This window comes from Ischnura elegans, chromosome 5 (assembly GCF_921293095.1).
Source record: "Ischnura elegans chromosome 5, ioIscEleg1.1, whole genome shotgun sequence".
Lineage (NCBI taxonomy): Eukaryota > Metazoa > Arthropoda > Insecta > Odonata > Coenagrionidae > Ischnura > Ischnura elegans.
The window spans coordinates 57,885,374-57,901,691 of record NC_060250.1 but is presented as its reverse complement, the minus strand read 5'-3'; the positions used below and the strand labels follow the sequence as shown (position 1 = coordinate 57,901,691).

Below are 16,318 nucleotides of genomic sequence, written 5' to 3'. Positions count from 1 at the left end.
TGCATTTTTTTAGATTCTTTTCTTCTTACTCTTATTTTTTTAGTGACTACAATATTTTGGAGTTGAGTCAATGGTTTAAATTCACCATCATGGCAAAATAAATTTCAGCTGTCACCTCTCTCAAGTAGGATTTAACTCCCATGTGGCCAATTGGTTCATTTCTCAAAGTTAGGAATTCTAAGCCCCAAATAACTGTCTCTGCCCATGTAACTTCCTTATCTGTTTACTTCAAATGGAGAGTGTTCTAGAAATTTAAAATAGGCATTCCCTGAAAAATGGCCTAGCCATCCATTGATGATGGATGAGCTGCTTGTCAATATAAATCCTTGTGTAAACCTTCTGTTATAGAAAATAATATTGTGCTGATGTAATATTTATTTATGTAACATTATGTTGATAAACTGAGTGTGTGAAGAAGGAAGATGAAGACAAGACAATATTGCGAGTATTCTATTTTCTAAATAACACCTATTAATATTAGTTTATTTGAAATACTCTATGAATGTAATTATTGTATCATGTGTAATAGGTAGGGTAAAATTCCACCCGAAAATGTAAAATAAACACTCGTCTCTCAATACCTGGCATGTGTTAAAATTGTAGTCCACCTTAGAGTTGTGAGTCATAGCAAAATAATGTTGGAACAAATGAACATTCACCATTTAGCCCAAATGTTTTTTCAGGCTGTTGGAAGTCTTTGGTATAAATTGTGTGCTTGATTGGTCATACATTAAATGCTGTTGTGAGAAAAAAAAATCTTTAGATATAGGGAAACAGATGAAGCAGTAATGCATCTGACCCCCCTGAAGACACTCTTTTTTTAGAGATTTATCATTTTGTTTACTTTGTAAACTTAATTGTGAGTTTAGGGATGAAAGTTTGATGAATGATATGGATGGAAATCGGTAACCGTAGCTTCGTCTTCTCTCCTCCCCTCCCCATCCCCCCACCTATCTGTCTCTCCCTTCTCGCTCCCCCTTGGACGACCCCACTCTGCAAACACCCAAACCCTCTCTCTCTCTCTCTCATCTTGGCATCTCTCTCGGCTCCCTGCCAACCCTTTTTCACCACCCCCTCCTACCCCCGTCTATCTCTCTCTTCTCCGTCAGGTGGTCTCCTCCTCGTCCCCTCCCAACACCAACAGGTGGCGCCATCGCCACCCACCGCTTCAGGAGTGTTGGGGGGCTACGGGGGCTCCCCACATTTCCGTTGCGAGCCATGCGGGAAAAATCTGACCTCTCCTCAGAGACTTCGACGGCACATTCAGAACGTTCACGCCAACCCGACTCGAGCCCCGGTTTGCAACATATGTAACAAGGTGTACAGCACGTTGAATAGCCTGAGGAACCACAAGAGCATCTATCACCGGGCGGCACGGGGGAGGGGGGCGGGTCGTGGTGGTGGCGGAGGGGTGGTAGGCATGGGTGGGGGTGGTGGTGTAGTGGACGGGGGGGAGGCAGGAGGAGGCGCAGTGGTGGGGGGCATAGATGAAGACAAGCCAGTTTACTGAGCAGTTTGACAAGCGTGCTACGGATGGATGCTTTTTTCCATCTCTTATTTTTTTTTTTTTTAATCTTCTCTAAAAAGCCACACTTGGTTTTTGAATTTTGTGATAAGGAAATGGTTTTGTGTTGATTGCTAGTTCTTTCATGAGTAGGAGAATTGCAAGCTTCTGAACCTTTCTTTTTTTTTAATTGTACTGACCAACTATTGTTTCAATAATGCTTAAGAAAACAAGCCATGCTGTAAATTAAGAAAGCTGTCCTTTAATGGTATTTGCATAGCTCTCTCTTTCTGCTTATGGTGATAACCAATTTATAACCAACTTATTTTGTGATCATGTCGATTTTTTTTTGTGTTTACTGTTTGAGTCTTGATTTCTTGTGATAATTTGCTGGGGAGTTTTCAGTATAATTAGAGACCAAAAAAAAATTGACTCTTTTGAGCTGAATTGAAGTTCCTTAACTCAGCAATTTGCTGGTCCCATTAGAAATTTTTCCTATTTTAATTTGGCTTTCTTGCCAATTTTATGTACTGTGCAATGAGCAAAGTGCTTCTGAAAGTCAAGAGAAGGGTGGTTTCTGTATTGTTCATTGTCCAAGTGAACTGAGGGTCAGTTTTGACTGTATAGTGGTCATAGTGAGCTGTGTTGCTCTCTTGTCAGGAGACATTGTGTAGACTTATTTTTATGGAGGGGCGTTGGGAGGGATGAGGGTGCCGTTTGGAAAAAATATTTGTTTGGAAAGTGAAATACTCATTGCTCATTTGAAAAGTGCAAAAAAAAAAATATTGTGCGGGTAGGGATACGAGGAGGAGGTGGGCCATGAAGTGCCTTTAAGACGAGCACTCTTCCTCCTGAGTTTGTCGCGTGGAGCATTTTTTTTTTTAAGTGCTTGGTGCTTGCTGAGGGGTTTTGACTCATAGGTGTTCCTAAGTGGAATGTAAAGGTGGCCCAAGTGGTGAAATCTCTTCAGATCACCCCCTTTTAGAGGGAGAGTTGTGTAGATTATGGTGTGGGAATGCAAATCAAGGATTTTGTGTAAGTGGAATTGTGACTAGAAATTAAAATTATATTTTCTTTTCAAAAAAATGAGAATGAAACAAGACTTGACAACATGCTTTTTACAGTCTCATAGTCAGAAATGCATACTGTAGTTTCTTCCAGAGTTATTTAAATGGTGTTTTTCATTGAATGGTGTCTGCTTGTAACTAAACATTCCAATTCCATTTCAATTCAATTTGGGATGCAATTGGTGTGAGATGTTTCATACACTAATATAACATAAGAATATATTAAACACTGGATTCATCTCCCAAACTGTACCTCTAATATGAACACTGTATGATGAGTAGTTGCTTGTGATAAAGCAAATAAAATAAATTTGGAGAATAATTTGTAAACATTTATGTTTTCTAATGCATTATCTAAATCCTGTTATCATAGAGAATACTTCTGGGCTACTGCGATGGATATTAGTTATCAAAAGTGTTGTTCAATTGAATAAATGAGTGGCCCTTAGTCTTTAAATGAATCATTATCAGTCACGTAGTTAAGGTGGAAAGGTGTCCTCCATTGACAGACTAGCTTACTGTTTCTGGTTATTCCTCTTTTGTATTGTTAATTATTGTCAATATGAGATACTCACCTAAGCTCGGCACATTTTTCGAGGTTCATATAGTTGTGGCAGAGTGAGTAGGAAAAGGTTGAATGAATGGTATTCTGTGTGCAATATTGGAAATGTTTTTGGTGGTGATTCCAAATATTACCAGAGGCAATGGTAGTTAGTTTGGGGGGTGGGGAATGAAGGTCTGGAGTATGAAAGGGATTGGAGAGAGAATAGTTGTGTTTTAAGTTATTGGTCCTTCCTTTGAGTGGGTTTGGTGTTTATATGGGGGTGTAAGGAGGTTTAAAATGATGTTATGGCAAAAAAATACCAAAGAAGTATGTTCAAAAAAGTTCAATTTATTTTGTGTATGGCCCATGTTTTGCTTTGGGACCATGAATAAAAAAAAACGATCCTCCCTTGTTTGGCCACCTATTATTAATGCATGCCCCTTCTTGTCTCCCCCCACCCCTTCCTCTCTCTTTTCTCTCTCTCTCTCTCTTGATCCCTCCTCTCCCCCCCTCCTCCGTCTCCAAACTCACTCTCTCACACGCAAATTCTCAATTCTCTCTCTCTTCCCCCAACCCCTCCTCCCCCTCACCCCCTCCCCTCTCACCTATCTGCCGCCGCCTCTCTTGTCGGTCCAGGGATGCCGAGCCCGCTCAAGGGCGGCGCCCAGAACCCCATCCCCACCAACAACCACCCGGCACCGACCGCAACCGCACCCGGCACCAATCCTGGCACCCCATTTAATGCCACCACCACCACCACCTCTACACCTCCCAAGGCCCCTGCCGGCCAGTGGCCCGGCCTGGAAGTGCAGTCGCTCCACGTAATGGAAGCGTGGTCCGGGAGGAGACGGACGCCAACAGTGGCGGGAGGGCGTGGTGAGGGCCCCGCTAGGGGTGCAGGAGGCGTTGGGGGGGAAGGGCTGGCGTGCAATGTCTGCGGCAAAGTGCTGGCCTCGGCAGCGACCCTCCGCCGCCACAAAGAGCAACAACACGAGCAGCCGCTCCACGCCGCCGTCTGCCCCGTCTGTCATAAAGTGTTCCGAACCATAAACAGCCTGCACAACCACCGCAGTGTTTACCACCGTCAGAACAGGCCCCGTCCGACTCACGTGTGAAGCTAAAATGCCTTAAATAAACCCCGACGGGAGGAGGAGAAGGTTAAGGAATTTTTGAAAGAGGATGAGAGGGAGGGGAAGGATGACGATTGCATCGAGAGGAGAAAAAAAGTCTGTAAATGCTCTCTTCGTTGGAATTAAAAAAAAAAAAGTACGCAGAAATGGCTGAGGTGCACATTTGGCTGTGTATTGTGATCAGTAGAGAAAAACTTGTGATATATATAATGTATGCGTGTTAGTGAGGGGGCATCAGTCGTTGTTTGTTGTTCCAACTATGGTATTTGCCTTGATCTCTGTTGTGGGATGGCAAAGAGTGTGACTTGGTGCAAACTTTATTCAGTATTGTTGACGAAAGGCTGATACTGATTGCTGACCTGCCATTGGGTGCACTTCATGTGTAATTAGGATTTAATTGACTGATTTTACTGTTCTTGTAGAAATGGAGTGAAAGCTTACATGACATTTCATCCAAGAAGAAGTTCACTTTTCATGATGGATTTTCAAATATTTGGTTGCTCTTGCTGAGAACATTCTTAACACTGCCTGTGCTATGTAATCATCCACAAAGACACTCCACTGATTATGAGATATTCACAAAGTCTGTAAAAGATTGCCGGAAATTTTTGGAACTGTATGGAGACAAGTTGGTTTGTTTTTAATCACTTGAATTGTGAATACAACAGTTCCACAAGTATACACTCCTGTACAATTGCTGCTTGGTTTTATACAATATTGGTGTTCATTTTGTAGGTCTTGCAACTTAGTATAATATGACTATTTGATTGCTTCAGTACACACCTGTTGGTAATTTCATAACTGTCATGGTTGGTAGAAGATATGTATGCTTTTTTTATAATGTGTTTCAGTTTTTTTCCTTAATTGCCAAGTTTACTGCAAATTTGCTTTGGATAATATAAATATTACAGATGTATCATACGCAGCCTTAATCTGTTAATTTTTTTTAATTTTCTTACGATATTTCCCAGAGTAAAGCGTTTGTGATGTGACTGCCTAACTTTTCAGAGATGCACTAATGTTAGTTCTGATTGTGTACAAAAGTAAGAAAGTGATAGATCCCCATGATAACCCTTCCATTAGTCAAATCTTTGCTTCCTCATGTCACAGTTGCCCCATCTATTGACACTTCAGCTTTCAAAACTGCCAATCAGGGAAGATTACTCCCTGTGCATTAAGGAACTTATTTTTTCATTGTGTTTTTGATTCAATCTGAGGTGGCTCAGTGCTTTTTTTAGAACCTCTGTCAGAATGTGTAGATTTTGTGATAAAAACTGGAAAAATTTTCGTATGAATTATGTACCTAGAGTAGCCATACCAATGTTAGATTACAGATGCGTTTTTGTTGCTTTGACAAAAACAGATGCTTTTGCAGAAAAATTTTGGAACCACTTTCTGAGAGCTTGTGGCCTTAATTTTGTGTCTCCATAGGGACTTGTAAATTATGGGTTTAATGTGAAGGGTTCATTACTCCATTCTTTCATACAAGACAATTTGATTGGGGTGAAATGCTAAGTGCCTACCAGCTGTTATTTTTTTGGCTAATACTAATGATTATCATGAGTAAAATTTGTATACACCTGTATTTGTGTGCGTTGCTGGTCCTAAGGTTTTTAATTTGTAATGATGAATCACTGCTCATCTCAGTTCTCCTCGACATTGTAATCACTTTATGTACTAAAACAACTGGAAAATGTATCCAATCACACAGTAAACAGTATTAGCAAATAAAATTGTTTTATCTTGCTGTCTATTTGGTTTATGTTTTAAATGATTTACACTCTATGCGCATAAGATACCTTTACCCATGCTGATTTTAAAATGGTATTGGTTGCCTTGTATTGAGAGACTATTAGATTTTGATTTCTGCATTGTTATGAGGCTTTGGATCTGTAAAGGGTTTTGTAATGTAGTGCATCGTTGTGTGACACTTCTCTCCATACTCTTGTTCAACCTCTATTCATCAAAGAACTCACTGCAGCTTAATTAGATCATCTATCATTGCCATCAAATCATGAACACAGTTGGTTTACATGATTAGCCTAAATTATTTTGCCATTTTAAGTTTATCAGAAGCATGAAAAACCTTTTTTCCCTTTCCTTACTATGGTTGATGAAGTTTTCGTTTTATTTACTAAAGTGGTATGATAAATATAATTTTGCAGCATGCTCTTTCTGTAGTGTATATGGGGCTTTCTCATAATTTAGAATAGTATAAATTCTGATTATTATGTGTTTAGTTGATATACTTTCCACATTTTCTTGCATTAAATATGCTTTATATGTGCTGCAAGAAGCCACTAGTTAATGGTTACCTGCCTAATGTGTGTTAATAAAATTGATGGTATTGATAAAGACTAAGTCGGTCATTGAAGCTCCAATCTTAATTTCCTGCGGTGGAAACAATGACGAAGATTTTAACATAATGCTTTTTATGAAAAATAATCATTTAATACATATTACTTTTTATAAAGTGCATATTTATGTTGCTCCATGTACTAATTTCCTAAGTTTGCTTGGCTATTCATTTTTTCCTGAATGAAATGTTTTTTTCTAATTTGACATCATTATTGCCCCTTTTTTTATTAAGCAAAAAGAATCCTTTTCTTCCTCCCAAGAAGAATTATTGCTATCACCTGCAATTTTGTTCCTTCTTTTTTATTTGCTCCTGCTAGTTCAGCAAATTCCTTGTAAAAACACTATTGTGTTACCTCATACTTTTTCATTTCCTTTGTATTTTTCAATCCAAATCTCCTACAAATCATTTTTTTTCTTTTCTGCTCTTGGTTTTCTCTGAAGATTATTTTAAGAAATTACTAAATAGAAATGCTTTTGCAACATAAAAAGTAATTACTGTTAAAAAAAAAAAGAGAAGAAAATATTTTTTTCATCTCATACCAAAAAATCTGATTGGCTATTGCTGCATCAATCAAAAAAAATATGAGTTCCACACCTTGCTATTTTTCCTGCAGGTAACCTTTGAAAGAAAAACCAACCTTCCGCTATTGCACGCATTTTTTCGTCCTCTCTCCTCGTTTGCAGGCCCCTCATCGGCTACTGCAGCTGCAGTGGCGGCGGCGGCAGCCATGGCCTCTGCCGCCACCGCCAACAACAATAGTACCACTCCAAAACGACAGTTTTTCTGCCTTCTGTGTGGCAAGATGCTGTGCTCTAAGGCGAGCCTCAAACGTCACGTCGCCGATAAGCACGAGGAGAAGATGGAGGAGTTTCGATGTGCCGTCTGTGAACGCACTTACTGCTCGCGAAATTCCCTCATGACCCACATCTACACCTACCATAAGAGCCGGCCGAGTGGGGGCGGTGGAGCAGGGGCGGGTGGAGGGGGTGGGCCCATGGGTGGGGTCGGGGGAAGCGTGGATTTGGACGGGGGAACTGCCCCCATGAACTAGTGGCTCAGGGATCGGGAGAGCGAGGTGGCTGCACTTGTGTGCCTTCATTGGTCAGTGGTTTGTTGTGTGCTTGCTCTCTCTCTCTTTCTCTCTCTTACGTATCTCTCTCTTTTCTATTCTCACAAACCTCCTTTTTATCAACACCTCATAACCTATTTTTTTACCTTCACCAAAACCGAACACCACATCATCTTCCTTGGTCTTATATATTTTTGTTCTCCTTACGGATTATTTTCATGTTATTTCTTTCGTTATAAGTGACTAGTTGTGTACATTCTGCCTTCCTCTCCTCCCAGTAACCATGCTCGGAAAGCTGCTATTTTATGCTTTCATTTTATATCGCTTCTTTGTTAGGAATGCTCTCTCTGGCACTTTGAGTCATCCATGAGAAATATAAACCATTGCCATTCTCCATCACATATGCATTTCACATAACTTTTTCCAAGGGTTTTATTTTGCTCTCTATATAAGTATATATATCTCTCTCTCTCCTTTGCATTATCCTTACTTTTCAATTTATAAATGTGTTGATCGACATGTTAGAGTACAGGCTTGTTGACATAGTTGTACCTGACTGAATTCCTCAACCCGACATGCATCATAGGGAGGTGTGGCATGCACATTCTCATGTGTCTTGGTTACATTTTCTCAAGTTCTCATTATACACTCGTGTACTGTAGGTTGAGGGTTGATTACTAACAAAAAGTATTATGAAAATGCTGTTTGTGGTATAAAAGTGTGATTTGGTTAATTCTGTGATGTGTTCGTACATTTTTGCTGTTTTGATGTTCTGTAATTTAAATAAAACTGCAATGGGAATGTCCTTCATTGAAATGGAAGGATTATGTTAACTGATTGGTTGTTATCGATGGAAGTCATGACTTAGTGGTGACTCAGTAGCTGTGAGAGGTCTCTGTTTCCATTCACTGTGTGTCTGTGAGTTGGATTTATATTTCAAGTTGTTGATATCTTTTCTTCTGTACTTGATGTTCCTCTCTCTTGCATCTGAAATCTCCTGCTAATTTTTTATTTCTCTTTTTGGGCCATTCTCACCCTATGTTCTAATGTAGCTCATGTCATCTCTCCTGCCTTATTTGAAAAGTTATAAAAAGTCATTTCATATTTTTTCCATTATTTGTGATAAGTCACAAATACATTTAAATGGTTTCCCTCAGGTCGACATTGTGTAATTCAGTTTTCCACATCTTGCTGTGTTGGTAATTTGTACCACAGGATTGGGACATGTTTCTTCTTCATTCACCCTTCATGTCTATTATGAAGTTTGATGTCCAATATTTGTTGTTATTCCAAACGGTTCATTGTTAAGAAATGTGTATAGCTTGTATTCATTCTCATCAGTAGTCATTGTCGCCCCTGGCTAAAATATCTCGGACCATTTTCAAGTACACAGCAGCTGACCTGAGGTTTCCATTCTTTGCTAAACTGGACATAGTCATTTTTTTCTCACCAATCCCTTGGGATGAAAGTATCCCTTTGCTTCCAAGGCACGAGTTCTTATTGGTGCCACTTTTTCACATCACAGACGTACCTCATTGTATATATTTTCAAAAGGAAATATCTTAACATTACTTGCATAATAGTGGTTATAAAAAAAGAAAGCATGCGATTGGCTTTTACACTTCCATACCGTCCATTCCTTTCTATCTGTCATACTTGCAGGCATGCACGGGATACCACAACAGCGTCATCATCAAGCTCATTTCCTCCATCACGAGCAGCGCTCACAACATCAGATAACTGATGTGTCCGTGGCCCCTTCCAATTCCCAGAGTTCGATCTCTCCTGCCATGGCAACCAACCACCAGATGTTGAGTACCAATGGCAGATCTCTGGAAGGATTAACGAGTCCGCGAGCAAGCGAGAGGGAGCTTAAGGACTGTGCAATGCCCCCCCCAACTAACGGCATGAACGAGCCCCAAGAGTGTCCGTATTGCCACCGCAACTTCAGCTGCTATTACTCGCTCAAGAGGCATTTCAAAGACCGGCACCAGCCTTCCGACACCCTTCACCGTTGCGAGTTCTGCCATCGGTCGTACCGCACCAAGAACTCCCTCACGACGCACAAAAGTCTGCAGCATCGTGGCATGCATGTTCTGCGACGGAGGAGTAAATTGTTAGAGGGGCTAGCACCCGTGCTGCCGAAACATCTTGTAGAGAACCCCAGGGAGCCTGGAATATGAAGCCAGTAGCCAAGCCTAAGCGTTATACGTTAATATTTAAATTGTGTAAATTTATCAAGATTTACTGATAGAAGGTGAACAAAGCTGGTCTCTTTGGCTCATGTCGTGCCAAGTTGGTTCTGAACATATGATGTGGTTATACCAAGATGTTTGGCGTTGATAGAAGTGGACGATTTGGTTGAGTTGGAAAGATGTTAATGTTGGTTTTTCTAAGCAAAACCTTAGATGTAATATGGCTATAAGACTTTCTGGGTGTTAGAAGTGTTTAAAGCTGGTTGCCTGCTTTGATGAAGATTAATGTTGTGGTTATCCCAATTTGTGTGCACGAATAGGATGTTACGTTGACTGTGAGTGTGAGTGTGTTATCGAGAGATGTGGAGCATGTTTTTATGGTGCATTTATTTGCTTATGCATTCAATCATGCTCTAAAATTTTGAGTGTGTGTGGTTGTGTGTATCGTGTCATTGTATGAAAGGCTGAGCTGTATTTAAAAGGCTTCACTTCAGTTTCCTTCTGCAGGGCTCTCAAAGTGGGTTTGGGGCTTGTTACATAAGCTTTTATTTTTATTTGAGCCATCTGGATATGCATGCAACAACCTTTTTCTTTTATCGATTTTTTTTTGTTCAACTTATATGAGTTGATGCTCAGTTGACCTCATTGCTTATCTTTCTTACTGCATGCCTTGCTTCTTTGCTGCTGCTATGGTGGGAACCTCACATATATTTTGCCTTTTGCTTTCTCAGTATGTTATCCTTTTTTGAACACTTAAAAATATTGATTTGAGTTTTTTTCATGTAGTTACATGTTTAGTTTCTTTTGATTTTCACCCTAATAGGAAACTTGACTGTAGTCTTGAAGCATTTACTATTACGCATGTCTATGGAATATTTAAGTAATTGTTTCCATAAAATTGGTACATCTTGCTATTTATGGGCAAATATTGGTTGTCAGACCTTTCTACAACTCAAGGAAAAGAATTTGCATCTGTGTCCATCTAGGGATGGTGTTTTTTATTAAGGTCATCAGTCATTTCCAATTGAATATGGCCAAAAGTCTTAGAAATTTGCTTTCGGGCATCATTATCTTGTCTGAAAGTAAGAAAATATTTTGTCAGTATACATGCTCTAAATAGACATTTGTGAGTTAATAGTGTTGTCACGAAGCCATTAAAGTTGTGCCTTACTTGTCAGGCCACCATTTTGAGAGGAGTGAGTTCTAGAGGTGAGGCTTTTTGGTTTGAGTCAATATTTCACTTACTGCATCACTTTTTGGGACCTCAAAAAAAAAGGATTAAGATCCTTGCCATTTTTTTAAAGTCATCAATGGACAGTTAAGAAAAAAACAGTAACATCCCTAGAGTCAACACAGTTAATGCTGCTAACTCAGTAGTCACTTGTTTCATATGAAGTCCTGGCTTGGATATCTAAGCTTAGTGGGAACATGAGAATGTTTTTTGTTAGTCAAGACTTATAAAATGTGGGGTGGGAAAGACAAACAAAGAAGTGCTGCCTATGGACCATTCTTGGCTGGGCAGATCAAAGCAACCATCCAGCCATCCAACGTCAATGTGCCTAAAAAAAATTTTTTTCTAAATTTCATATATTTATTTTTAAAATATTACTTTGTAATGAGAAGATGCCTTTAAAAGACTTTTAAGGTACTAAAAATTGACCAGCTTCTCGAAAGAAATACCACAAGTGCTTCATGGCAATAATGAAGCTGAGGGTTTTTCCCCCACGCCCCACCCAAGTAATGATTCCCACTAAAGTATTTTTAACATAGTGTATTCTTAAGAAATACATTGAACACCGTTTGTTCATCAGAAGAATTGTGAACCAGGTGGAACCAACAGAAAGGGTTTAGGGGTATGTGTAGACTCTATGCGTTTGGGTTCCCCTTGTTCTTTTTCTCCAACCTCATTTGCTTATAAGTTTTGGTCATAGAGGTCTGAAGGCCTTTGAGAATTGTCCATAACTTTTTTTGTCCAGCGAATCAATATACAATCACAGTTATGTTCAGTATTGTCCATGTACAAATCATGGTGAATAGGACAATGGATTTCACATACATAAGAAATAGAAAAAAAATACGCAGTACACGGGCATAACTCTGTTTTAACGGGTTTTATGGTTCTTGGACAACTTTTAAGCACAAAAAAACTCATGGAGATATCTTACTTAATATATAGGACCTCATTTTTTTGCTACACATTCAGGTTTGAGAACTCAGATGACATTACACAAGTACAAATATAATCGTAGTATAGATGATCTAATAAGCTGAATAATGCTCTCGGACTTATTGTGTAAAATAAAAAAATTAATATAGTACATGTTTTTGTGACGTAATATTACACATCACTTATATCATCAGAGAGTTTTTCATATGTATTTTATGTACAGAAATATTGGTCCTTAGAATACATCACATCTTTTTTACAAGTTTTCATTCCAATCAATATGAAGTGATTTTTTTATTACTCGTACTTTGTGGTAGCTGCAATTTTTTATTAATCAAGGAATTTTATGCCTTGATAGTGATTACATAAATGTCTAAAATGTAATGTTCTCCAAAGTTGTTTAGGTGTTTTTTTTAAACTTTGCAGTTGTTAATTATTGTGTGTGTGTCCTGGATGCATACCCTTATTTCAGTGCCAAGGAACTTCACAATACCGTCTTCTTCTATCACACGATGCATCTGTTTTTTAACATATATTTTAACAGGAACTTTGCGGGTGTTTGACGAACTGACCTCCCATTATCCAAATAATAATTAACTTTGCAGAAACTTATGTATCCACATTAAGTATTCAGGTATCATAAATCAGTCTAGATTACCAGGTTGACCATATATTATTATAGCAGTTAACTGTAGTAGATATGTATGCCACATAATGGTTGAACACTTCAGGTTTGTCAGCACATCAGTTTAAATAATATAAATATATAAATATAAATATATATATACACATCTTAATAATAATACATATTCAATTTTACATTGTCGTTACAACAACCATCATGCAACAACAAACCAGTGTGAGTGAGTGTGACCCCCCGTGAATTTGTAAATGAGCTACAAATATTTGCATTGAGAACTGAAAAATTGTCCAATGCCAAGGTTGATTTTTATAAAATATATATTCATATAATTCGAGGAAACTGATGCAAATGCCTTACGAATTTGGTTTATATTGTTTTTGTTGTTGTGATTTTGCACCAAAGAAGTTTCATTTACTGTTTGTAGATGGATCTTGGTTTTTATAAAGTAAATTTGTATGGAATTGGTTTTTTTATGTGTTGGAAAGTATTTGTTTACTATTTCAGCTACTAATTCCATATTTAAGTATGAGAAAAGATGTTGTGGTTTTAAAAAGAAAGTATATTTATTATTATTGGAAAGCCTGGCTTTCAATTTTAAGTAGATGAGCAGTTGGCAGTTATAAACTGCATGTATTGCTCACATTTTCGATAAATTTCCAGGTGCAATTGTTAGTGAGAATTGTTAAAATTTTCAACACCATGGGTAAATATTTTCATCTTCAGGAATACATCTTATACAACAGAGCAGTTACTGCTTTTCCAATTTTTGTCTAATAAAAAAAAAGAGGGATAATTTTACAGTTGGTGTGTTTTTTAAAAAAACTCATAGGATGGCCACTCATGCATCATATACAAATATCGTATAATTCATCAAATTTAATGAGCTTTGTCATGGAACAATGGAGTTTTAATGATGGTTGTTTCCTCAGAGGGTTTAACATATCAATGTACATGTAATTTGGAGTCTGTTGGCTTGGAGGAGTGAAGAAGATAAGTCATTCTCAATAATTTCATGTTGTGCGGAGGGTAGTGAAAATGTATTGAAAATAAGATCTGTAGCTGATTGGGCTTTATGTTTATGCTTGTAGATTTTTGAAGCTAAAGCTGTCCCCTCATGTTTCTGTTTATGGAACAAATGGAGATAGTCTTTACAGGATTGAGTGAACCGATTCAGCTTCTCTGAGTGCTATAAGAACACAGTTATATTTGATAAGTACAAGTGTCATGTGAATCTGTTTAATTGCTAAACTCAGACTGATCAACCAATTTTTAAAACAATGACGATACCTCTGTGAAGTCAGGAGAAGATTTTAATGCCATATGTTAATACATTCCATCAGGGGACAAACATATTATTTTAACCAAATGAAAAACTGCATATTTTATTAATCTCAGGACGAGTGCAATGTTCTTTTGCACTTTTTTTAGGAAAATTGTCTTGTATCTTCGTACAACTGTAGCCAACTATTCATGCATTGTTCGTGCAATTTAATTTTATCAGGAATATATCAGGTTGTTTCTTGTATTGCTTGTTCCACATGAAGGTGCAATAGCAATAACATAACTATGATAAACAATATTTTAACATGTGTACATCTCTCCTTTAAAATCAAATCAGTCAGATATGTATGTTTACTGTACTGCTTGTTCAATAGAATGTAATTGAAGATATACCTCCTGATGCAAGTACGAGGCAAAAGAGAAGCCTTCCTTGGCACTCATTTCTTGGTACTTGTACATCATGTTATTGTAGTGGGTGTTTTGTTTGTAATGTATCCACCTTGTCTACTTTTGTTCCTAAAGTAACATTGGAGGCTCTTGACTCAGGGTTACTCTTTGGATTCACTTTGTAAAAATCTCTGATCTGTCTTTATTTAAGTTCTGTGACATGTTCTCGTTGTTTTTTCATCCTCTTTTAGAGAGAGTTTTCTCAGTTTCTTAATTTTTCATGTAAGTACTGACATGGGCTGGTGGTCAGTCTGATTGTAAACAGAGTGTTGAGTAATGGAGCATCCATCGCATGTGCTATAACTGAGTTCTAATATATGCACTGTTGTCTGTACAGTTCTGTTGTTTATGTATTAGAGTATAAGCCCCTCATTATTCCTTTTGTGGATTCTTCTGCATATCTGATTATTTTGGCATTTAAAAAAAAAACATTTCGTCAGTATGATACTAAGCGAAAAGTTGGCATTTAAAAGGAAAAGGTTTTTAATCCATCTTTTTTAACGACAGAAAAATTCTCAAAACTTGTGAAAGAATGAAACAAAACCAATTTTATGACAATATTTTATTTTTGTAGTATGAGCTTTGTACATACAAAAATGCCTATGTTTTTCTCAAAGAAAATTTTGTATTCCTTTTTTGGTAATACTTTGGCAAAGTTGTATTATTTTGGTATGTCATAGATTGCAGTCGTAATGAAAAAAAAACAAAAATGTATTCATATCCCAACCAACTTTGAGGTATTTTGAGATTTTTCCATACAAGAGTGTCTACTAGAGAACAACTTATACACCTACCTCAGAGCCCTCAACTAATTTGTTATGTTCCAGTATCTCTCTCGACCCCTCTACACCTCTTCCCCCCCTCCTCACCCCTCCAATTTTTAAAAGTCTGTCTGAATAATTTTTACATACAATCTTAATATTATTGTTGAAAAGTGGATTTAACTACTGATTAGAAGTTTGTGTCTTTGCAAGAAATTGGTGTGGAGTTTGCCTTCCTTTTGAGCAGGTCCGGTGGAAGTAGGCGTTGTTATCGTTCAGGTGGTATTCAGGGCAAATGTGGCCCTAACTGCTCCTTTTTCAAATCAGTGTAATGGCTTAATAGTTCGTGAAATAAATCTGTTCATCTCAAACTAAGGATGGGTAGTATTCTTGTTCAATTCAATGGCTTAATACAAGGGCTCCCTTTCCTATTTCCTTTCATTATTAATGTGTTACGAAGGTAAGTTGTTCCGCCGCATATTTCTTTTTCAGTTTTTGAATGATTTCTACTGTCTTATTCCTTTACGGTGCTTTTCTTCCAATTCAAAACCCTTATGAGGAGCTACACTTCATCCTGCACAACATTTCTTGACTATCAAAAAAAAATGGTGGGGCGACCTCCCTCTTAAAGTTAAACTATGTGTGTTTTTCACTGTGTGTGGAACATGTAGCAGTTGTTATGTGCTGAATATCGCATCGTTCTGGTTGGACGAGCAAATTTGAGTTGTCACACTTTGGCGTGATCCTTGTGGTAGGAGGCTAAGGTGAGCACAGCTGCAGTTAGTGCACCTTGCTTTGTATCTCTTGGTTATATTCTTATTAATGCATCTGAACTAGTCATCCTCATCAAATCGGTGTTAGTAAAGTTTCCTATTATTTAAGCTCATGTTGAACAGCTGCATCAGGCTGCACTGAGTGTACACGTCCAATTGCATCAATAGGATGGCTTCTTATTTTATTATTGCCTTAGTCGAAAGATTATTAGTCCTGGAGTACGTATTTCATGCTTTTAGATTTTTAAATAACGATATCTATTTTTTGCGATTAAATGAAAATGAAAATTTTCGAGCTCACGAAAATGCGACATCTAAGTATGAATGCTGGGGAAAGCCCGAGTGGCATCATTCTGGTTCCGGTTGCCACCGTGTGAG

At 38.0% G+C, this 16,318-nt stretch overlaps 1 protein-coding gene across 7 annotated transcripts in view; it reads left to right on the top strand.

The window, feature by feature from the left end:
* The window catches only part of LOC124158935 (broad-complex core protein-like), a 351,886-nt gene that overhangs the window by 327,801 nt on the left and 7,767 nt on the right, over positions 1-16,318 (top strand). The window contains exon 8 of one of the 7 annotated variants that reach the window (XM_046534361.1): positions 9,336-15,542. The exons of 5 other annotated variants lie outside the window; for them this stretch is intronic. In XM_046534361.1, coding sequence (XP_046390317.1) covers positions 9,336-9,856 — 521 coding nt within the window. In that variant the 3' untranslated portion in view covers positions 9,857-15,542. Of the gene's footprint in view, positions 1-3,751; positions 5,999-9,335; positions 15,543-16,318 lie in introns of those variants that run through there. One more of the 7 variants, XM_046534362.1, reaches the window with a different exon arrangement.